Source organism: Lissotriton helveticus, chromosome 4_1 (assembly GCF_964261635.1).
Source record: "Lissotriton helveticus chromosome 4_1, aLisHel1.1, whole genome shotgun sequence".
NCBI classification, from domain to species: domain Eukaryota; kingdom Metazoa; phylum Chordata; class Amphibia; order Caudata; family Salamandridae; genus Lissotriton; species Lissotriton helveticus.
In genome coordinates, this window is record NC_136063.1 from 76,947,847 (window position 1) to 76,971,589 (window position 23,743).

Here is a 23,743-nt window from a genome sequence, read left to right on the forward strand (position 1 = left end):
CGCTGTCGCGGCCTGACCAAGCTGAACCACCTTCGAGGCCCTGCTGACGCTGTCGCGGCCTGACCAAGCTGAACCACCTTCGAGGCCCTGCTGACGCTGTCGCGGCCTGACCAAGCTGAACTATCAACGAGGCCCTGCTGACGCTGTCGCGGCCTGACCCCCTTGAACTATCCCCGCACCAGTGGGTGCCAAGACTGTCCCGCTACCCCTTCTTTTGTTCCTAGAGACCAAGACTTTACGGATCCCTCGATCCCTGTGTTAGGCTGAAACGTGCCTTCGTTGCTTATATAAAGGTTCTTCAGAATATCCCTGCGTGTGGTGTCCATCTGTGGTAGTGTGATTACTCCGCTGTTACGATTGTAGGAGAGGAGCCTCGCCAAGGAGGCCTCCCTACGGCGCTCGGCCTATTCGAAGCAGAGAGGGCCGTCTCGGGGTGGGCAGTCAGACATCTTCTGTCTCCCCTGGGATAGCCTTTCTAACAATGACACTGGGGACAATTATTGTATTTTGAATTTGTCTTCTGGATTTGCTTTTGTATCCATTCTTTCTCCCAAATGCAGATATATTTAATGTCCTCTTGCTTCACTAGTATTCCACATTCTAGGCTTTTCGTTTTTTACAATGAACGGTTTCTCTGATTATTTTATAATATCTGCATTCTTATGATGCTTTCCTCATGTTAACCACTGTGAATTTGCCTTTAATGAGGGTAGCTGAGTGAAGCTTTTCATACATTCGAAACACTAAAAAGATTTCTCATCAGTATGGATTCTCTGATGCATTAACTGTGATTTCTTATCGGTGAAGCTTTCCTCACATTCTGTGCACTGATAGGATTTCTCACCAGTGTGGGTTATTTGATGTGTTAAGATAGCTTTCTTCTTAGTGAAGCCGCTTCCTCATTCAGTACACCTATGCGGTTTCTCACCATCATTGATTTTCTGGTGCATCAACAGAGAGCGCTTCGGAGTGAAAGTTTTCCCACATTCAATTTCCCAATAGGGTTTCTCACCAGTGTGGATTCTCTGATGGTTCAAACGCGTATCCTTCACAGTAAAGCTTTTCCCGCATATTGTACACTGAAATGGTTTTGCACAAGGGTGGATTCTCTGATGCGACAACAAATGGCTTTTCACAGCAAAACTGTTCACACATTCTGTACACTGATAGGATTTTTCCCAGTATGAATGTTCTAATGGGTCAACAGCTTACCCTTCTGAGTAAAGCTTTTCCTGCATTCTGTACACTGATAGAGGTTCTCACCCGTGTGGATTCCCTGATGCTTCAACAGTGTGCCGTTCACAGTAAAGATTTTACTTCATTCTTTACACTGAAATTATTTCTCACCAGTGTGGATTCTCAAATGCTTCAACAAAGTGCTTTTCACAGTAAAACGTTCCTCACATTCTGTACACTGATAGGGTTTCTCTCCAGTATGGGTTCTCTGATGCTTCAACAAATTGCTTTTCATAATAAAGCTTTTCCTGCATTCTGTACACTGGAATGGTTTCTCACCAGTGTGAATTCTCTGATGGTTCAACAGTGTACCCTTCTCGGTAAAGCTTTTCACGCATTCTGTACATTGATAGGGTTTCTCACCAGTGTGGATTCTCAAATGCTTCAACAAAGTTTTTTTCACAGTAAAGCTTTCCCGGCATTCTGTACAGTGATAGGGTTTCTCACCAGTATGGATTTTCTGATGGTTCAACAGTGTACCCTTCTCGGTAAAACTTTTCCCGCATTCTGTACATTGATAGGGTTTCTCACCAGTGTGGATTCTCAAATGCTTCAACAAATGTTTTTTCACAGTAAAGCTTTCCAGGCATTCTGTACACTGATAGGGTTTCTCTCCAGTATGGATTCTCTGATGGTTCAACAAATTCCTTTTCATAGTAAAGCTTTTTCCGCATTCTGTACACTGGAATGGTCTCTCACCAGTATGGATTCTCTGATGTGACAACAAAAGGCTTTTCACAATAAAACTCTTCACACATTCAGTACACTGATAGGGTTTCTCACCAGTGTGGATTCTCTGATGCTGCAACAAAGTGCTTTTCACAGTAAAGCTTTCCTCGCATTCTGTACACTGATAGGGTTTCTCTCCAGTATGTATTCTCTGATGCCTCAACAAACTGCTTTTCACAGCAAAGCTGTCCTCGCATTCTGTACACTGAAATGGTTTCTCACCAGTATGGATTCTCTGATGCGACAACAAATGGCTTTTCACGATAAACCTCTTCACGCATTCTGTACAGTGATAGGGTTTCTCATCAGTATGGATTTTCTGATGGTTCAATAGTGTACCCTTCTCAGTAAAGCTTTTCCCACATTCTGTACAGTGATAGGGTTTCTCACCAGTGTGGATTCTCAAATGCTTCAACAAGGTTTTTTTCACAGTAAAGCTTTCCACGCATTCTGTACAATGATAGGGTTTCTCTCCAGTATGGATTCTCTGATGCTTCAACAAATACCTTTTCATAGTAAAGAGTTTCACACATTCTGTACACTGGAATGGTCTCTCACCAGTGTGGATTCTCTGATGTGACAACAAATTGCATTTCACAGTAAAACTCTTCGCGCATTCAGTACAGTGATAGGGTTTTTCACCAGTGTGGATTCTCTGATGCCTCAACAAATTGCTTTTCATAGTAAAGCTTTTCCTGCACTCTGTGCACTGATGGGGTTTCTCACCAGTGTGGATTCTCTGATGCTTCAACAAACTGCTTTTCACAGTAAAGCGTTTCCCACATTCTGTACACTGATAGGGTTTCGCACCAGTGTGGATTCTCCGATAATCCAACAGTGTGATCTTCTGATTGAACCTTTTTCCACATTCTGTGCAGTAGAAGAGTTTCTCTCTAGTATGGACTTTATGCTGACATTCTGTACACTGATAGGCTCTCTCCCCATTATGAAGTCTCTGATGTACCAACAGTTTGCTTTTTGCAGCAAAGCTTTTCTCACATTCCATACACTGATAGGGTTTATATGTAGAATGGGTTGTCCTATGCATCATCAGTGTCCTGTTCTCACTGAAACATTTCCTACATTCTGTACAATGATAGTGTTTCTAACCAGTATACATTATCTTATGCTTCACCAGTGTGCCCTTATTAGTGATTTTGTACAGTCAAATGGTTTCTAACTAGTAAGAACTATATGACAAACGTGATTTCTTCTCAGCAAAGTGTTTCCAACATTACTTATACTGAAATGGTTTCTCACCTGCACAGATTATCTGTTGCTTCACCAGTGTGTCATTCTCAGTGAAGGTTTTTGCACATTCTGTACAATTACAGTGTTCATCAGCTATATGGACTCTCTGGTCTCTCAACAGCTTCTTTGGGTCAGTGGAGCTTTTCCCACATTCCGTACACTAGTATGACCTATCCTCAGAATGAACGGTTTGATGCCTGTGCAGCAAAGAGCCCTCAGTGCAGGTTTATCCACACTCCACATACAGCTAGATTTGCTCCTCTGTAAGCATTCTGTGATATTTCAAACAAAATGTTCTGGACTTAACGCTTTTCTCACACTCCTTACACTACTATGTTTTATCTTGAGCATTATCAGATTAACTGCACTAATTTCCCCTTGGAATTAAAATTGTACGAGTGCTGAGTGCAGCTTTTCTCCCACTAGGTTGTTTCTCACTACAACAGAACATCTGAGGTACCTATCTGACGTACAAATTCAAAGCAAATGTTTACACACTCGATGTACTCAAAGAGATGATCTCAGGTGTGCATATTTTTAAACTGTCCATAAAGATGAGCTCAGCGTGAGCTTTTTCTCACACCATGCCAGTGTTTCTCTCCTGAACTAATATCGTAGGGTGTGCATCCAGGTCCAACCTCCAGCTGCGAGTTTTCTCAGACTCTACAGACTGATACGATTGATCATCTGGTGAGGCTGCCAATGGCTTTTCTAGAGCTGGGGTGCTGCAGGTCTCTTCTTCAGGTTCTTTGATTCTGTGAATGAGAAACAAATCTCTGTGAGGATGGGAGTGAAATCAGGCAGCTTTAAAAGCTATAAAAGACAAGAGAAACTGGATGAGGAAAGCATGATTTTGAAGTGGAGAGCCATAGAAGGAGGGAAGAGGAAAGCAACAGGGTTTGCACTCAAGCTATTGAGGTTTAATGTCACAGATAGAGCATAAATGTAAAGAGCAGTTTTCTGATTGCAACTGGTAAATCTTTTTATCCAGTTGGTGCCTCCACCAATCAGATCAGAACTGTTCAGTAATGAAGCAATTGGTGCCCCGTAACATGATACTTAACTTGTTACTAGCCTAACTACAGCACCACGACTCTGAAGATTGACCAGTAACTTCTAGTACTCGTAGAGTTTGTGAACGGTCCCTCCACTGACTCAGACTCAAAATATCAAAACTCTGAAAGGACCACTGGAACTGCCATAGAATCTTGTTGACTTTGTGAAGTAAACTGCCATAATGCAAGTAATATTGGATTACTTCTCTGAGCAAATTAGCAGTATTTCAAATCCAAGGAGCTGTTTCATAACATTGCAAATATACAATGTCCTAAGGCAAGTTAGTTTTCTCCCATATAGCAGCGATGTGAGGGCGGGTCATGCGATTTCAAAAATCCATATAGATATTTTGCAGTAGAATCTTTCTCCTCTTGTACTCATTGACCAACTGGGTAAGGAAGCACAACACAACCATCAGAGAGTAGACACAGACAAGTGGTCTCTGGAGGAATATATTCTATATTAACTAACCCACTACTAGTAAACAACACACATCAATGAATCATAAATCATGCAAGCATGCTTGGGAGGTCAATGCCAAGAATTGTTTATAATCCCAACACAGGTAGCGCTACTTCGCAGAGCACATGTGGGATCCAAGACAGCCAAGGCCTGGTACTGTGAGGGAGGGCAGACAACATCCTTCTCTTGCCAGATAAGAATCCAGGACCATGAAAGCGCTTCAGCCTTGCAAGTAGTTATGCCTGTTGGAAAGTGGATTATTGGTAGCGGTAAATGTACATCTACGTCTGGCATTAAGGCCACTAATAAAAACTAGGGCTCAGAATAGGTCTCGGAGAATTATTCCCATGTTCAACACTTGGTAGTTTGGCTATGAGCAGGCAGGCTTAACTTCAGAGACAGGTGGGTAAAGCATTTAAAAACATCCATTCACAACACACACAAAAATAATCACCAATTTATAAAAATAGAAAATGTTTTTATCTTTAAAATGACACTAAAACAAAAATAATCGACTGTAGGGAACCGGAGATATGAATTTTTAAAGATTAAACACTTTCTAGTGCTTAGAAACAATACTGCCACTTCTGGATATTAGGTCGCTTCTGACCGGGACAAAGTCAAATTTAAAGGGCGGCATTGATGGAGCCCTGGTCGCATATTCATTGATTAATATTACTTGTTAAGTGACGTATTTTTGGTATCTGATATTTGGAGCCTCTTCACCTATCCAGTACTCTGGGTGATTATGATTACTAAAGGGTGTGCTCAGTAGTGCTCTTTATTCTCAAGTATACACTAGGCTGGAGGCTCTGGTCAAGATTTAACCTTTACACTTAGAAACTTTTTTTGAGGATTTCTCACCAGACGTCGCGTAGTCTCCTCAAGCAGGCCGGATTCAGTGAGGAACTTCTTCCTGAAGTTCCGGGTCCAAAGTGTCCAAAACCCAATCCAATGCAAGACTGTCCTTGAAAAATTTAGGACCACAATTCCCACAATGCACCTGGACAATACCCTTAAAAGTCCATTGGATACACTCCAGGCAGAGGAGTCTTGGTGGAGTTGATGCAGGTGAGCTCTGTTAACCTGTAGACACAGGGAGTTCACTCTATGTTCCTCTTGAAACAAGGTACATCCAAAGGGATGTAGTTCCAGATAATATAGCAGGTTCAGTCCATCAGAATGCAGGACAAAATAAACAGGGAAGTGAGAGTCACAGTCTCCACGCTCAGAGTGCCAACAACACTGTTAGACAACCACTTCTGTAATGTTACAGCTATATGGTGCCAGATAGTGGCAAATGCCCGTACAACCAATCCGATGCCACCATTCCTGACAGAGACTGCAGGGAGCTCAAAGAAGTACTGAGGCTGCAAGGAGCTCAGAGGAGCACTGAGTATGCAGAGAGGTTAGATGAACATTGACGATGCAGGAAGGTCAGCTAAGCACTGGGGATGCAGGAAGCTCAGAGGTCCCTAAAGCTGCAGGGGCTCAGAGGAGCACTGAGGCGGCAGGGGCCTCAGAGGAGCACTGATGCTGCAGGGGGATCAGAGGAGCACTGAGGCTGCAGAGGGCTCAGAGGAGCAGTGAGGCTGCAGAGGGCTCAGAGGAGCACTGAGGCTGCAGAGGGCTCGGAGGAGCACTGAGGCTGCAGGTGGGCTCAGAGGAGCACTGATGCTGCAGGGGGATCAGAGGAGCACTGATGCTGCAGGGGGATCAGAGGAGCACTGAGGCTGCAGAGGGCTCAGAGGAGCACTGAGGCTGCAGGGGGCTCAGAGGAGCACTGTGGCTGCAGGGGGCTCAGAGGAGACTGAGGCTCTAGGGGCTCAGAGGAGCACTGAGGCTGCAGGGGGATCAGAGGAGTACTGAGGCTGTATGGGGCTCAGAGGAACACTGATGCTGCAGGGGGATCAGAGGAGCACTGAGGTTGAAGGGGGATCAGATGAGCACTGATGCTGCAGGGGGATCAGAGATGCACTAAGCCTGCAGGGGGCTCAGAGGAGCACTGAGGCTGCAGGGGGCTCAGAGGAGCACTGAGGCTGTATGGGGCTCAGAGGAGTACTGAGGCTGCAGGGAGGTTAAATGAGCATTGAAGTTGAATGCAAGGAGTTGGCTTAAGTGCTAGGGCGCTCGACCTCGGGCCTGGGGATCTGGGTTCGAATCTCGGTAACGACACCAAAACCTCCTGTGATTCTGGGCAATTCACTTAATCTCTCCGTGCCTAAAAATGAATGTGTGTCCTCATGTAACGTAGCTGGTGCTATGTAAAGCGCTCCGATACCCGATTCGGGTCTAGTTCGCGCTATATAAAACTCTGCAAAAAAAAAACAGGAAGGTCAGATAAGCACTGAGGATGCAGGAGGCTCAGAGTAACGGTGAGGGTTGGTGGGAACATTGGACTGCTGAGGCTGCAGGGGGCTCAGAGGAGCACTGACGCTGTGGGGGCTGGGAAGAGCACAGAGGCTATGGGAGGCTCGGAGGAGCAATGATAACTGCAAGGAGCTCAGAAGAGAACTGAGGCTGCGGGGAGCTCAAGGGAGCCCTGAGGCTGCAGGGGGTCAGAGGAGCATTGAAGCTGCAGGGGGTTCAGAGGGGCACTGAGGCTGCAGGGGGCTCAGAGGAGCACTGAGGCTGCAGGGAGCTCAGAGGATCACAGAAGCTTCAGGGAGCTCAGAGGAGCACTGAGGCTGCAGTGGATCAGAGGGGCACTGAAGCTGCAGGGAGCTCAGAGGATCACAGAGGCTGCCGGGAGCTCAGCGGAGCACTGAGGCTGCAGGGAGCTCAGAGGAGCACTGAGGCTGGAGAGGGCTCAGAGGAGCACTGAGGCTGCGAGGGCTCAGAGGAGCACTGAGGCTGCAGGGGGCTCAGAGGAGCACTGAGGCTGCAGGGAGCTCAGTGGAGCACTGAGGCTGCAGGGGGCTCAGAGGAGCACTGAGGCTGCAGGGAGCTCAGAGGGGCACTGTGGATGCAGAGAGATCATAGGAGCACTGTGGCTGCAGGGGGCTCAGAGGAGACTGAGGCTCTAGGGGCTCAGAGGAGCACTGAGGCTGCAGGGGGATCAGAGGAGTACTGAGGCTGTATGGGGCTCAGAGGAACACTGATGCTGCAGGGGGATCAGAGGAGCACTGAGGTTGAAGGGGGATCAGATGAGCACTGATGCTGCAGGGGGATCAGAGATGCACTAAGCCTGCAGGGGGCTCAGAGGAGCACTGAGGCTGCAGGGGGCTCAGAGGAGCACTGAGGCTGTATGGGGCTCAGAGGAGTACTGAGGCTGCAGGGAGGTTAAATGAGCATTGAAGTTGAATGCAAGGAGTTGGCTTAAGTGCTAGGGCGCTCGACCTCGGGCCTGGGGATCTGGGTTCGAATCTCGGTAACGACACCAAAACCTCCTGTGATTCTGGGCAATTCACTTAATCTCTCCGTGCCTAAAAATGAATGTGTGTCCTCATGTAACGTAGCTGGTGCTATGTAAAGCGCTCCGATACCCGATTCGGGTCTAGTTCGCGCTATATAAAACTCTGCAAAAAAAAAACAGGAAGGTCAGATAAGCACTGAGGATGCAGGAGGCTCAGAGTAACGGTGAGGGTTGGTGGGAACATTGGACTGCTGAGGCTGCAGGGGGCTCAGAGGAGCACTGACGCTGTGGGGGCTGGGAAGAGCACAGAGGCTATGGGAGGCTCGGAGGAGCAATGATAACTGCAAGGAGCTCAGAAGAGAACTGAGGCTGCGGGGAGCTCAAGGGAGCCCTGAGGCTGCAGGGGGTCAGAGGAGCATTGAAGCTGCAGGGGGTTCAGAGGGGCACTGAGGCTGCAGGGGGCTCAGAGGAGCACTGAGGCTGCAGGGAGCTCAGAGGATCACAGAAGCTTCAGGGAGCTCAGAGGAGCACTGAGGCTGCAGTGGATCAGAGGGGCACTGAAGCTGCAGGGAGCTCAGAGGATCACAGAGGCTGCCGGGAGCTCAGCGGAGCACTGAGGCTGCAGGGAGCTCAGAGGAGCACTGAGGCTGGAGAGGGCTCAGAGGAGCACTGAGGCTGCGAGGGCTCAGAGGAGCACTGAGGCTGCAGGGGGCTCAGAGGAGCACTGAGGCTGCAGGGAGCTCAGTGGAGCGCTGAGGCTGCAGGGAGCTCAGTGGAGCGCTGAGGCTGCAGGGAGCTCAGAGGAGCACTGAGGATACAGACGGATCAAAGGACCACTGAAGCTGCAGTGGCTCAGAGGAGCACTGAGGCTGCAGGGGGCTCAGAGGAGCACTGAGGCTGCAGGGGGCTCAGAGGAGCACTGAGGCTGCAGGGGGCTCAGAGGAGCACTGAGGCTGCAGGGGGCTCAGAGGAGCACTGAGGCTGCAGGGGTTCAGAGGAGCACTGAGGCTCTAGGAGCTCAGAGGAGCACTGAGGCTCTAGGGGCTCAGAGGAGCACTGAGGCTGCAGGGGCTCAGAGGAGCACTGAGGCTGAAGGGGCTCAGAGGAGCACTGAGGCTGCAGGGGCTCAGAGGAGCACTGAGGCTGCAGGTGGGCTCAGAGGAGCACTGAGGCTGCAGAGGGCTCAGAGGAGCACTGAGGCTGCGGGGGGCTCTGAGGAGCACTGAGGCTGCCAGGGGGCTCAGAGGAGCACTGAGGCTGCAGGGGGCTCAGAGGAGCACTGAGGCTGCAGGGAGCTCAGAGGAGCACAGAGGCTGCAGGGAGCTCAGAGGGGCACTGAGGCTGCGAGGGGGCTCAGAGGAACACTGAGGCTGCAGGGAGCTCAGTGGAGCGCTGAGGCTGCAGGGAGCTCAGAGGAGCACTGAGGCTGCCAGGGGGCTCAGAGGGGCACTGAGGCTGCAGGGAGCTCAGAGGGGCACTGAGGCTGCAGGGGGCTCAGAGGAGCACTGAGGCTGCAGGGGGCTCAGAGGAGCACTGAGGCTGCAGGGAGCTCAGAGGAGCACTGAGGCTGCAGAGGGCTCAGAGGAGCACTGAGGCTGCAGAGGGCTCAGAGGAGCACTGAGGCTGCAGAGGGCTCAGAGGAGCACTGATGGTGCAGGGGGCTCAGAGGAGCACTGATGCTACAGAGGGCTCAGAGGAGCACTGATACTGCAGGGGGCTCAGAGGAGCACTGAGGCTGCAGAGGGCTCAGAGGAGCACTGAGGCTGCAGAGGGCTCAGAGGAGCACTGAGGCTGCAGAGGGCTCAGAGGAGCACTGATGCTGCAGGGGGCTCAGAGGAGCACTGATGCTGCAGGGGGCTCAGAGGAGCACTGATACTGCAGGGGGCTCAGAGGAGCACTGATACTGCAGGGGGCTCAGAGGAGCACTGAGGCTGCAGAGGGCTCAGAGGAGCACTGAGGCTGCAGAGGGCTCAGAGGAGCACTGAGGCTGCAGAGGGCTCACAGGAGCACTGAGGCTGCAGAGGGCTCAGAGGAGCACCGAGGCTGCTCAGAGGAGCACCGAGGCTGCAGGGGCCTCAGAGGAGCACTGAGGCTGCAGAGGGCTCAGAGGAGCACTGAGGCTGCAGAGGGCTCAGAGGAGCACTGTGGCTGCAGAGGGCTCAGAGGAGCACTGAGGCTGCAGGGGTTTCAGAGGAGCACTGAGGCTGCAGGGGGTTCAGAGGAGCACTGAGGCTGCATGGGGCTCAGAGGAGCACTGAGGCTGCAGGGAGCTCAGAGATGCACTCAGGCTGCAAAGATCTCAGAGGCGTACTGTGGCTGCAGAATGCTCAAAAGAGCACAAAGGTTGCAGGAGCTCGGAGTAGAACTGAGGCTCCAGGGGGAACAGAGGAGCACTGAGTCTGCAGGAGGGCTCAAAGTACCATAAAGCTGCATGTGCTAATAGGTGCACTGAGGCTACAGGGAGCTCAGAGGAGAAGTGAGGCTGCAGGGAAGTTAAATGAGCATTGAGGATGCAGGAAGGTCAGATAAGCACTAGGGATGCAGGAGGCTCAGAGTAACACTGAGGATTAGCGGGGATTAGAGGATCACTCAGGCTGCAGGGGGCTCAGAGGAGCACTGAGGCTGCAGGGGGCTCAGAGGAGCACTGAGGCTGCGGGGGGCTCAGAGGAGCACTGGGGCTGCGAGGGCACAGAGGAGCACTGAGGCTGCAGGGGGATCAGAGGAGCACTGGGGCTGCGAGGGCACAGAGGAGCACTGAGGCTGCAGGGAGCTCAGTGGAGCGCTGAGGCTGCAGGGAGCTCAGAGGAGCACTGAGGCTGCAGGGAGCTCAGAGGGGCACTGAGGCTGCAGGGAGCTCAGAGGGGCACTGAGGCTGCAGGGAGCTCAGAGGGGCACTGAGGCTGCAGGGAGCTCAGAGGAGCACTGAGACTGCAGGGAGCTCAGAGGGGCACTGAGGCTGCAGGGAGCTCAGAGGGGCACTGAGGCTGCAGGGAGCTCAGAGGAGCACTGAGGCTGCAGGGGGCTCAGAGGAGCACTGAGGCTGCAGGGAGCTCAGAGGGGCACTGTGGATGCAGAGAGATCATAGGAGCACTGTGGTTGCAGGGGTTCAAAACATACCGAAGGTGTAACACCTCAGAGGTGCACTGAGACTGCAGGGGGCTCAGAGGTGTACCAGAGGGCAGGGAACTCCGAAGCAGCAACACAGACTGGTCAGAGGTGCACTAAGGAGAGTGAACGACGTAGAAGAGGAGCTGCATTATTAGCAGCACAGCAAGTGCTATGAACTCTGTACTACAGATGAGATCCACTCTGTGTACAGGCCTCAGTCTCTGTCTGAGTTATATTATGAGAAAGTAAAATGTGACACTACAAGCAGTCTGCAACAGAACCCTCACAGCAGCACACAGTGGGCTGGGGCATGGCCGACTGCATTGATTCAAGCGCAGACCCATCCCCAGCTTAAGAGGCCTTACCATGTCACTTGGTCTGCCTGTCACAAGATAATCATTCTTTTTTCTGGCAACCGGTGCCACCCCAGCTGAGTAGTGTCACTGACCTTTACTGGCTGGCATTTATGGGTGTATTAGTTTTGCTTTTTCATGGTGTGCAAAGCCTGCTACTAGGGAGTGGGGATGGCACCTCTCGGGTCCATGCGGCTTGTCTCTCAGATGGCCCCCGTCACCCGACGCTCTTAGTCCTCTTTCTACTTTCACTTCCTGTACGTTCATAACGCTGCCTCTATTTTCGGCGTCACTACCATGTTGCAGACCTGCCGTATTCACACCGAGGTGCCCGTAACTTCCAGAACTAGTGGTAAGACCTACTGGGAGTCTCTCTTTCACCCCATCTCGCTCTAGTTTGCGCCTGGTATTTTCAATTTCATCCGCCTTTTTAGACGGCAGATACAGTTTACACTCCGCGTAACTTTCCTGCACTTTCACCCGCCTCAGCTTTTTTATTTCAGTGAACGCCGTTGCTCACCCGCAAGATTGGTTATGCTTTAGAACACACGTGTTCCCATTAGTATTTAACACGTTTCACGATCTTGGTGTCCTCTTTTGTTCACATACATGCCTTTGCTACTTCCTCTCTCGCAACTTTGTTCACCTCATAAGTTTTAAACCACAGTTTCTATTTTCACATTCTCATTCTAATGAGACCTTTTTGCTCCTGTACAGCGATACATACTCTGCCTTTTTTATTTTCTTGCAGAAACTTCCCCTGACGAAGAGCATTTGCTCGAAATGCATTGGGGATGCTTTTGTGACTGAATTTACGGATGTACCTAGTTGGATATTCATCCTTGATATTATTCACTTCGAATACAACATGTATAAACACAACAAAAAGCAAAAGATAGAAGGTTTTCGACTTGCGCTCAATTGTCAAGAGTACTGAGAAGAGTTATTGGAACTGCTACAAGGGATAATAGTGACGTCTATCTAAGGTCATAAATAAAGTAGTAAACCACATTCACAATGTTATATTCAATATATCCCGAGCATAACTGAATTGTGTACAAAACAGCTAATGAATAAAGTAACGTATTTCAAAATAGGTGTCAGTCTTCTTCTTTAATATTCTTTTCCAGCATCTCTTTGGATTGCTAGCCAACACGTGTTTCGTCTATTTACAGCAGTTTATGCAGTTAGACTTCATCAGGGCTAGAATGTACAACAGAGACAACAATTACAAGCTAAATATGTCATATAATACATATTTACAAGCAATTCAGAGAAGACAAGTTTTGATATGAACCTTGTCATAGCATTGCGAATAATTAAACCAACATTCCAGTGTAAAATCACCACCGAACAAAAGCCAAGGTTTCTATTTCGAAGAAAAGAAGAAGTGCAAAATCAAACTCAAAAGACCCTCTTCGAAAAAAGCCCAAAGTGAAAAACAAGACAAAATAAACTTAAACCGAAATGTGAAAAAGCATATTCAACCAAGTGCGATTAGCAGAATAGAATTCCATAAGCCTCCAAACCCTAAATAGCTCATAATGCGTGCAAAAAGTCATTGTATGCAAAGAGAAATACCAATGCTCACCAGTCTGTTTATTTACGTAACTGGTGTCACCACTAGCTTGCTGTTCAAAACGACATTGCCTATAAGCTCAACGGCAGATAAATCAACAAATAGATATTGCTAAAAGGAATGTAACACGACCTCGGAGTGTCTATAACACTCTCACTTTCATTACTCCATAACAATATCGAACGAATATCCTTAATACTCACTAAAAACGTTGACAAACGGTCGAGTCAACGAAGAAGTAGCACCTTTATTAGTATTAATGAACAAGACCCTCGTCAGGGCTAGTCCAATTTCCACATCTAAAAGAAGGGGATAATAATATTCAAACCCCCGCATTAAAATTCATCGAAGTATTCCTCAAATGATTATTACAGTCGAATTTCAAAAAAGCCCTGCTCACTCTAATTTATCTTACTCAAATGCGGGCATATTTAGTTATTTATTAAACCTTCTCTTTAACTATTATTATGTATTCAGTATTAAAAACTCGTTCCAAACCAAAGGGAATGATCCATTTTACAGTTAAAGGGTTGTGGGGGCAAAACTGATCTCGTAATACTCTTACCCGTATTATTTCTGGTATTAGGAGTCACGATGGCAGCACGAGTACGGCGTCTAGCACCCGCGCCATCTTTGACTATCAATTTGTACTTGGTCTCGAACACAAAGAAGGGACCAATTAGTCAAAGATGGCGCGGGTGCTAGACGCCGTACTCGTGCTGCCATCGTGACTCCTAATACCAGAAATAATACGGGTAAGAGTATTACGAGATCAGTTTTGCCCCCACAACCCTTTAACTATAAAATGGATCGTTCCCTTTGGTTTGGAACGAGTTTTTAATACTGAATACATAATAATAGTTAAAGAGAAGGTTTAATAAATAACTAAATATGCCCGCATTTGAGTAAGATAAATTAGAGTGAGCAGGGCTTTTTTGAAATTCGACTGTAATAATCATTTGAGGAATACTTCGATTAATTTTAACGCAGTGGTTTGAATATTATTATCTCCTTCTTTTAGATGTGGAAATTGGACTAGCCCTGACGAGGGTCTCGTTCATTAATACTAATAAAGGTGCTACTTCTTCGTTGACTCGACCGTTTGTCAACGTTTTTAATGAGTATTAAGGATATTCGTTCGATATTGTTATGGAGTAATGAAAGTGAGAGTGTTATAGACACTCCGAGGTCGTGTTACATTCCTTTTAGCAATATCTATTTGTTGCTTTATCTGCCGAAGAGCTTATAGACAACGTCGTTTAGAACAGCAAGCTAGTGGTGACACCAGTTACGTAAATAAACAGACTGGTGAGCATTGGTATTTCTCTTGGCATACAATGACTTTTTGCACGCATTATGAGCTTTTTAGGGTTTGGAGGCTTATGGAATTCTATTCTGCTAATCGCACTTGGTTGAATATGCTTTTTCACATTTCGGTTTAAGTTTATTTTGTCTTGTTTTTCACTTTGGGCTTTTTTCGAAGAGGGTCTTTTGAGTTTAATTTTGCACTTCTTCTTTTCTTCGAAATAGAAACCTTGGCTTTTGTTCGGTGGTGATTTTACACTGGAATGTTGGTTTAATTATTCACATTAGAATAATAATGGAATTTGTACACTGAATGCTCCTGTCATTTGTAGAAACAATGCTATGACAAGGTTCATATCAAAACTTGTCTTCTCTGAATTGCTTGTAAATATGTATTATATGACATATTTCGCTTGTAATTGTTGTCTCTGTTGTACATTCTAGCCCTGATGAAGTCTAACTGCATAAACTGCAGTAAATAGACGAAACACGTGTTGGCTAGCAATCCAAAGAGATGCTGGAAAAGAATATTAAAGAAGAAGACTGACACCTATTTTGGAATACGGTACTTTATTCATTAGCTGTTTTGTACACAATTCAGTTATGCTCGGGATATATTGTATATAACAACATGTATAAACTTTGAATCGTTCAGCATATGACTTAACATGACTTGAAGATCAGTCTACAATAAACCCTTTTATTGTGGCGTATACCTAATGATTACCTCGTGATCATTTTCACAGCGCTTTTCACCGCGCTTGGTGGACTCGAGATTTTAACCTTACACTGCGTAAGGTTCTTCTTGCACATTTTCAGCCTAGCACCTCATGGCCAGGAGGCGATCATCTCGAAGTCCCATACCTTAATTCATCAGTATTTACCTAAGACTATTCGCAACTACCCTGGAGTGCAGCGGTATTTTTGCTCTAGTGCACCACTGTAGCCAGCTAGACTGAGGAGGGTCGGTCGTACACTCCAATATTTACACCTGCAGAGCTCCGTCTGTTTTCCTCCAGTCCTGCCCGCCAAATGAAGAGCCCCTAACTGAGCCTGGCAGTACCACTTGTGACTTGGGCAGCGCTTCCTTTCTAAATATATGGCGCCAGTCGTTTGAAACAAACGCTGCATCTTACGTGAAGCAGAAGGGACGAATTTATTCCCGTAAAGAAAACAACGAGAAGCTTACAGAGAGTGAGCCATTATTTTGGTCATCACATCAACGAAGCTTGAATAGTACCCACGATATCCACACCAGAACCCCTTTGAGGGTTGGAAGTATCACCTCAACTAACAACGAGAAACAGCATCGGAGAATAGCCTTGAAAAAGTCGGGGGTTACATTCCCCAGTACGACGAAACACGTGTTGGCTGTGACGTCTCCTTCAATAAACAGCGACAAACCCTGAACAAAAGGATTAAGAAATTTATTTTGCTGGTGTATGAACTGTATTGTGGAAACACTTGTATTTAACAATAACGTAGAATATCAAAACGTGTGCTAAGGAGTAACAAGCATTTTGTGGCATTGCCTAAACTAGAAGAGGGAAAGTGGTTCTCTTCTCCTTGTAGCACCGTGAAAAAATCAGCATCCAATTACTTGTATACAAGAAAAGTGCACATCTCCCTGTGGCGCCGGTAACCTAGTATAAATTACCACTATTCTAGTAGCCAAACCACTTGTGACTCTTGACACAGGGGAGCCATAATAAACAAGACCTTACATAAAAGGCAGTATTATTATCCTGTATACTGTTTTTCTGCCTTTGTTCAATTATCACGCACAGACCATTCATGCAGCTCTAGAGCACATTTTTAAAGTCCTTTCTTATTATGTTTGTGGTTCAAGTATGCACTTAAGAGGAAGACCCTCTTTATTTTTGTGCAGGGCGGTAATAAACAGCCAAGTGGGGACCCTTTGGTTCTAGTCGATCCACATGGGGCTAGAATGGTTTCAGCTGGTGTTTGAACGCACTGGACAGGGCTCGCTGGTTCAGATTGGGAATGGAGCAACTGGAGGAGACTGAGCAGGACCACGCTGGCTCTGATGGGTGTTAATGAGACTCGAATAGACTGGGCACGGCCACACTGGTTTTTGTAGATGAGAGTGGGGCTAGAGTGGTTTTGAACTGCCTGTGCTGACTCCGATGGATGAAAACAGGGTGAGAGCTGATTGAGCATGAGTAGACTTGCTGAAAGTGTCCAGGGTTTAAAACACAATGGGTCTGACCAGCTGTTTCTGATACTGTTAAAGGATTTAGGATCTCCAGGGTTAGTTCATGCTAATTCCAATGGATGTTAATGGGGTTAGAATGGACCATGTAGTCAGGTTAGGGCATCTCACTGCCTAAAATGTGGTAATGTCTGATATTTAGCTCTCTATATGGAATGTTACTTGATTTTACTAGGGCGAACGTGTCATACTTCAGGTAGTAGAATATCACTGATAAGTACATAGAAACGGCACATATAAGCAATATGAAAACCTGTCAGTTATGCAGAAGCTCTGTATATAAAGCAGGTAAACCTGCCTGTGGGCGGTGCGTCCATTGGGGCGTTCGGGCATTGCCCTCCCAATGCGCACCGCCGCCATCCGGGACCGCCAGTGTGCCTGAAAACAAACCTTACTCAGCAACTAGTTTCTGGCCGGCCGGTCACCGGGCCGGACCAGAAACCATCAGGAAAAGGGGGGGTGGGGCTGTGCAGACGCGCTAGTGCGCGTGTACTCTTTCGGGCTGGTCATTTTTCTGCCCGGCGGGAACATGCGCACTAGCCCCCCCCCCTTGGAAACCGGGGGTAGCCTCATGCCGCAGCCCCCAGCCTCCTAATGGGGCGGGGAGTTTGGCTGCTCCTACCAATCCTCACCTGCCTGATGACGTCTGGCATGACGTGACGTCACTCGCCTCCTTAGTCACTCTCACCCCGCACCCGCAGCCACTGCCACACACGCTGCTCTTCCTGCCTCGTGGTCGTGGACTCGTCGTGGAGCTGGACATCGGCAACGAGAACTACTGAGGTGAGCCACAATGCGACTCTTGTTCCCCCCAGGACCAGGTGCAGTGTTGCCAGGTGTTTATGTGCAGGGCTGGGCTAGTGGGCTGAGAATGATAAATTAATAATGATAATGTGGCCTCGGCAGGGAGGTGGGAGGGGGCGCGCGCGCCGTGTCTCAAGCGCGTTTCCAATGAGGCAGGCGGTGAGGCAGGTGAGGTTCCTGGACAGGCCAGTGCGGGCATTTTATTACAATATTTCGAAGGTAGATTTGTGAAGAAAGCACTCCTGCCCAGCTTCGACAACGCTCATGATTGTTTTTGGGCTGATGAATGCGTCACTGAATTTGCGCTTCAACTAATTTAATTAGTTCCAGCGACCATGTGTGTGTGTGTGTTACTATGCAATCGCGCCGAAGGGCGCAGGGGTCCATTGCACTAATAATGTGGCCTTGGCAGGGAGGGGGGAGGGGGGCGCGCGCGCCGTGTCTCAAGCGCGTTTCCTAAAAGGCAGGCAGGTGAGGTTCCTGGACAGGCCAGTGCGGGCATTTGATTTTATTACAATATTTCGAAGGTAGATTTGTGAAGAAAGAACACTTGCCCAGCCTCGACAACGCTCATGATTGTTTTTGGGCTGATGAATGCGTCACTGAATTTGCGCTTCAACTAATTAGTTCCAACGACCATGTGTGTGTGTGTGTTACTATGCAATCGCGCCGAAGGGCGCAGGGGCCCCTTGCACTAATAATGTGGCCTTGGCAGGGAGGGGGGAGGGCCAAAGCCTAATTCAGTTCAGTTAGGCGCAGGATCATCCTGGGATTAGAATACTCAAAAAATAATCTGCATTTCCATAAAAGGTACATCTCCTGTGTCTTCAGCTAACCTGCCAAAGGCCGGCAAAATTGATGCAGTCAGCTAATGTAGTAATTCTATAAAAACTGTCTATGTGAGCCACTTGCTGTGAACGAAACCACTGTGCTTACTTTATTAACCTTCCTTCCTTCTCAAAATTGCTTGCAAATGCACCATTTGTCCACTCGATTTTCACATTTTTCTGGGGGTGGGGGGGTGTTCGGGCACGCGCGCCGCGCTCGCGAGCTACAGTGCGGAAATCATTTTCCGCCACACCAGGTTCAAATGTCACCATCCGCCACTGCTGGGACACAGGCTACTACAGGATCAGCAGCAGAACACTGACAGGAGGGGTTACAGGATCAGCAGCAGAGCACTGACCGGAGGAGCTAAAGGATCAGCAGCACAGCACTGAAGAGCTACAGGATCAGCAGCAGAGCACTGACAGGAGGAGCTACAGGATCAGCAGCAGAGCACTGACAGGAGGAGCTACAAGTCCTTCAGCAGGGCACTGAGGAGCAACAGGATCAGCAGCAGAGCACTGAGAAGCTACAGGATCCGCAGCAGAGCACTGACCTTAGGAACTACAGGATCAGCAGCAGAGCACTGACCTTAGGAACTACAGGATCAGCAGCAGAGCACTGAGGAGCTACAGAATCAGCAGCAGAGCACTGACCAGAGGGGCTACAGCAGAGCACTACTAACCGGAAGATTTTCAGCAGAAACAAATGGAAGATCTGACTCTAGACCGGTCTGTTCTTTGTCTGAACTTCCTGCTCAGCATTTCGAGCCAAGGCTAGAAAGTAATAGAGATCGAAAACAGACTGACAAAGATACAGACACTCCACATTATCCAGTTTAAAGATGGCCACGCACAGGCCTTCAAGACTCATATGTTGCCATTGAGAGTTTCTCCAGGCGCCATCTTGGAACAGGACAGGTCTACCTCACAGTTAAAGATGCTGAGCCCAGCAGAATAACAAAAACAGCGAGGCCTCTGTATCTCTGCTGCCTGCTCAGTGCTCACCTTCCATATCCAGCAGCACCGCCTCCCTCGGGCCCCTGCCTGTTCTCCCACGGACCCCAGTGTCCCCTGCACCCGGGGGGCTACTACTGGTGTGCTTGTTGTGCCCCTCACTGTAAATGGACCAGGCGCGCAACACCCATTGGGCTCACTGGGCTTCAGCCCCCCCCGTCGTATTCTCCAGCCCGGGCTAATTTGACGCGCACTGAAAGGATAAAAGAAGGCTGCGCATCGGAGCCGAGAATGTGATTTTTATGATGCTTTCTGAGGCCCAGCAGCCCGAGCCAGCCAGCCTCTGAACAGTTTCAGTTAACCTCTTGTTTTCCTTTACTGGCCCCGAGGTGATATCATTGCCTGAAGGCAGGGGTTTCACCTAAGCACTTGATGTGTTCAGCATGGGGTGGGGGTGGGAGCGGGAAGATGCACAGAGCAGGGGGAAAGGGCTGGCCAGTGGAGGTGAGGCTTTTCCTTTGTATAGGAATTTCTGCTGGCGTCAAACCCCAGGGTTTGCTGTCTGTGCACTTGCATGGATGTGTATTCCATACAAGTGCACAGACAGCAAACCCTGGGCTATGACGCCAGCAGGAATTAATTTACAAAGTAAAAGCATCACCTGCACTGCCATCCCTTTGCCCCTGCTGTCTGTGCACTTGGATGGAATTCACACACAGGGCGCTGCTCACCAGATAAATGGTGAACAGGGCCATTTCCCTTTTTGCATCCAAGGGCACCAACGACGCAGAAGCAGAGGAGGCCCTGGCAAGGAGAAACCAGGAAACATTTGACCCACACCTATCTACACTGTGAGATCTTCGGGAGGGGCTGGATGCCAGGACGCAGTGCTGCTGATCAGCCCAACTCAACTGAATAGTATCAGAAGAGCAGGCAGCCGTTTTTTATGTAAGTTTCAGTAACTTTAATGAATTCTTCAGCACAGCATTACCTACTGCCTGCATATCAAGGTTACTCTAAGGGAATGTTGTTTTTGACTTACATACATGGAAACGTCAGAGGAGAGTCCCCTCCGAATATGCACATGTAGTGTAAGTTTGTAGTGTTCATTTTTTGGGGTGCTATGTGGATAACTTTAGGGTTCAGGGTGGGTGTGGGTTTTAGGGTGCCAGCGAGTAATTTTAGGGTTCAGGGTGGGTTACGGGTTGGGGTTCCAGGGGGTAATTTTAGGGTTCTGAGTGGGTATGGGTTTTAGGGTGCCAGGGGTAATTTTAGGGTTCAGGGTAGTAATGGGATTGGGTGTGCCGGGGGTAATTTTAGGGTTCAGGACGGGTATGGGCAGTGGGGGCCAGAAGGGTAATTTAGGGGTTCAGGGTGGGTGTGGGTTTTGGGGTGCCAGGGGTAATTTTAGGCTTCAGGGTGGGTATGGGTTTTAGGGTGTGAGGGGGTGGAAATTTTAGGGTTTAGGGTGGGTGTGGTTTTCGGGTGTCGTGGGGGGGCAATGTTAGGGTTCAGGGTGGGTATGGGTTGTGGGGTGCCAGGGAGTAATTTTAGGATTCAGCGTGGGTATGGGTTTTGGTGTGCCAGGGGTAATTTTAGGGTGGTTAAGGGTTTTGGGGTGCTATGGGGTTAATTTTAGGGTTCAGGACGTGAGGGTTAATTTTAGGGTTCAGGGTGGGTGTGGGTTTTCGGGTGTCAGGGGGGCAATTTTAGGGTTCAGGGTGGGTATGGGTTTTGGGGGGCTGGGTGGTAATTTTAGGGTTTAGGGTGGTAATGGGTTTTGGGGTGCCATGGTGTTAATTTTAGGGTTCAGTACGGGTATGGGTTTTAGGGTGTGAGGGGGGTATTTTAGGTTTCAGGGTGGGTGTGGGTTTTCTGGTGCCAGGGGTAATTTTAGGCTTCAGGGTGGGTATGGGTTTTAGGGTGTGAGGGGGTGGAAATTTTAGGTTTCAGGGTGGGTGTGGGTTTTCGGGTGTCAGGGGGGCAATTGGGGAGAGGAGTTGGCCTAACGGCTAGGGCGCTCGACCTCGGACCTGGGGATCTGGGTTCGAGTCTCGGTAACGACGCCAAAACCTCCTGTGATTCTGGGCAAATCACTTAATCTCTCCATGCCTAACAAAAATGAATGTGTGTCCTCATGTAACGTAACTGGTGCTATGTAAAGCGCTCTGATACCCGATTCGGTTCGGGTCAAGTTCGCGCTATATAAAACTCTGCAAAAAAAAATAATTTTAGGGTTCAGGGTGGGTATGGGTTTGTGGTGCCAGGGCTACTATTAGGGTTCAGCGTGGGTATGGGTTTTGGGGTGCCAGGGGTAATTTTAGGGTTCAGGGTGGGTATGGGTTTTGGGGGCAAGGGTGTCATTTTAGGGTTCAGGGGGTAATTTTGGGGGCCAGAGTGGTAATGGGTTTTGGGGTGCCATGGGGTCAATATTAGGGTCCAGGGCGGGTATGGGTTTAGGGTGGGTGTGGTTTTCAGGTGTCAGGGGGGCAATTTTAGGGTTCAGGGTGGGTATGGGTTTTGGGGTCCCAGGGGGTAATTTTAGGGTTCAGCGTGGGTATGGGTTTTGGTGTGCCAGGGGTAATTTTAGGGTGGTTAAGGGTTTTGGGTTTCTATGGGGTTAATTTTAGGGTTCAGGGTGGGTATGGGTTTTAGGATGTGAGATGGGAATTTTAGGGTTTCAGGGTGAGTGTGGGTTTTCGGGTGTCAGGGGGGCAATTTTAGGGATCAGGGTGGGTATGGGTTTTGGGGTGCCGGGAGGTAATTTTAAGGTTTAGGGTGGTAATGGGTTTTGGAGTGCCATGGGGTTAATTTTAGGATTCAGTGCGGGTATGGGGTTTAGGGTGTGAGGGGAGCATTTTAGGTTTCAGGGTGGGTGTGGGTTTTCGGGTGTCAGGGGGGCAATTTTAGGGTTCAGGGTGGGTATGGGTTTTGGGGTGCCGGGGGGTAATTTTAGGGTTTAGGGTGGTAATGGGTTTTGGGTGCAAGGGGGTAATTTTAGGGTTCAGCTTAGGTATGTGTTTTGGTGTGCCAGGGGTAATTTTAGGGTTCAGGGTGGGTAAGGGTTTTGGGGTGCCAGGGGGGAATTTAATGTTCAGTATGGGTATGGGTTTTGGGGTGCCAGGGGTAATTTTAAGGTTCAGGGTGGGTATGGGTTTTGGGGGGCAAGGGTGTAATTTTAGGGATCAGCGCAGGTATGAGTTTTGGGGCTCCAGGGGGGTGATTTTAGGGTTCAGGGTGGGCGTGGGTTTTGGGGTGCAAGGGGGGTAATTTTGTGGTTCAGGGTGGTAATGGATTTGAGGGGGCAAGGGTGTAATTTTAGGGATCAGTACGGGTATGGGTTTTGGGGTGCCAGAGGTAATTTTAGGGTTCAGGGTGGGTATGGTTTTGGGGGGCAAGGGTGTAATTTTAGGGATCAGCGCGGGTATGGGGGTTGGGGTTCTAGGGGGATGATTTCAGGGTTCAGGGTGGTAATGGGTTTTGGGGTACGAGGCGGTAGTTTTAGGGTTTGGTGGTGATGCGTTTTGGGGTGCCAGGGGTGTAATTTGGAGGTTCAGGTGGTAATGGATTTTGGGGGGCAAGGGGTAATATGTGGGTTTAGCGTGAGTATGGGTTTTGGGGTGCCAGGGGTAATTTTAGCGTTCAGGGTGGGTATGGGTTTTGGGGTACCTGGGTAATTTTAGGGTTCAGGGCGGGTATGGGTTTTGGTGTGCCAGGGGGTAACTTTGGGGTTCAGGGTGGGTATGGGTTTTGGGGTACCAGGGGTAATTTTAGGGTTCAGGGTGGGTATGGGTTTTGGACTTGCAATGATAAACATTTCACGAGCACATTGTCCTCCTATAGAAGCAATTGTTGACGAACTGGCGAAAAAGGGTCGTCGCCTTGAAATGGCATTGTGAAAATTGGTTATATTGTGTTCCTAAAGTGCTTTGTAGTAAAATATATTAAATTGGCCTTTTAATTCAGTACATTCTGTTCCTTTTTCATAAGACAATAGGACATAAATGCATCAAATTAACAAAAATGTGTGCTCTAATTGTCCAGTTTCAAATGCAGAATTCATCACGTTTTCTCCACTTGACCTGAGCATTAATCGATCCCGATTATCTTCCATTTTAGCCCCGCCCCATTGATTAACATAAGCCACGCCCCTTCGTTTGTCATGTTAGCCCCCCGAAATTAAGACCTAGTTGCGCCCCTGAAATGGACAGTGAGCAGAGACAGTTTCACGGAGACAGGAACAGATGCATCAGGGAGCTCCTAAGACTGAGCAGGTAGAAATAAATCATTTCAATACACAGCTTTTGAAATTATAGCTGCAAATAACCTGCATTTTAAGGGGTGACATTTTAACTTAATTTGGGCACACAAACATCAAGTTTAATTAGAGGCGGCACTTTCTTAAGGCGCTTTTTAAAAAAATATAAAAAAGAAGAGAGAGGGACCCAAAAATCCCACAAGGGTAGGGTACCGAAGGACAATTGTCAGAAA

General features: G+C 48.5%; 1 protein-coding gene across 1 annotated transcript in view; it reads right to left on the minus strand.

Moving 5' to 3' along the window:
• Positions 1 to 753: 753 nt before the first annotated feature.
• The window catches only part of LOC144828351 (uncharacterized), a 56,291-nt gene continuing 33,301 nt past the window's right edge, over positions 754 to 23,743 (minus strand). The window contains exon 2 of the mRNA XM_078686468.1: positions 754 to 3,971. Within this exon, the coding sequence (XP_078542594.1) occupies positions 1,337 to 3,016 (1,680 nt within the window). The 5' untranslated portion in view covers positions 3,017 to 3,971 and the 3' untranslated portion in view covers positions 754 to 1,336. The remainder of the gene's footprint in view (positions 3,972 to 23,743) is intronic.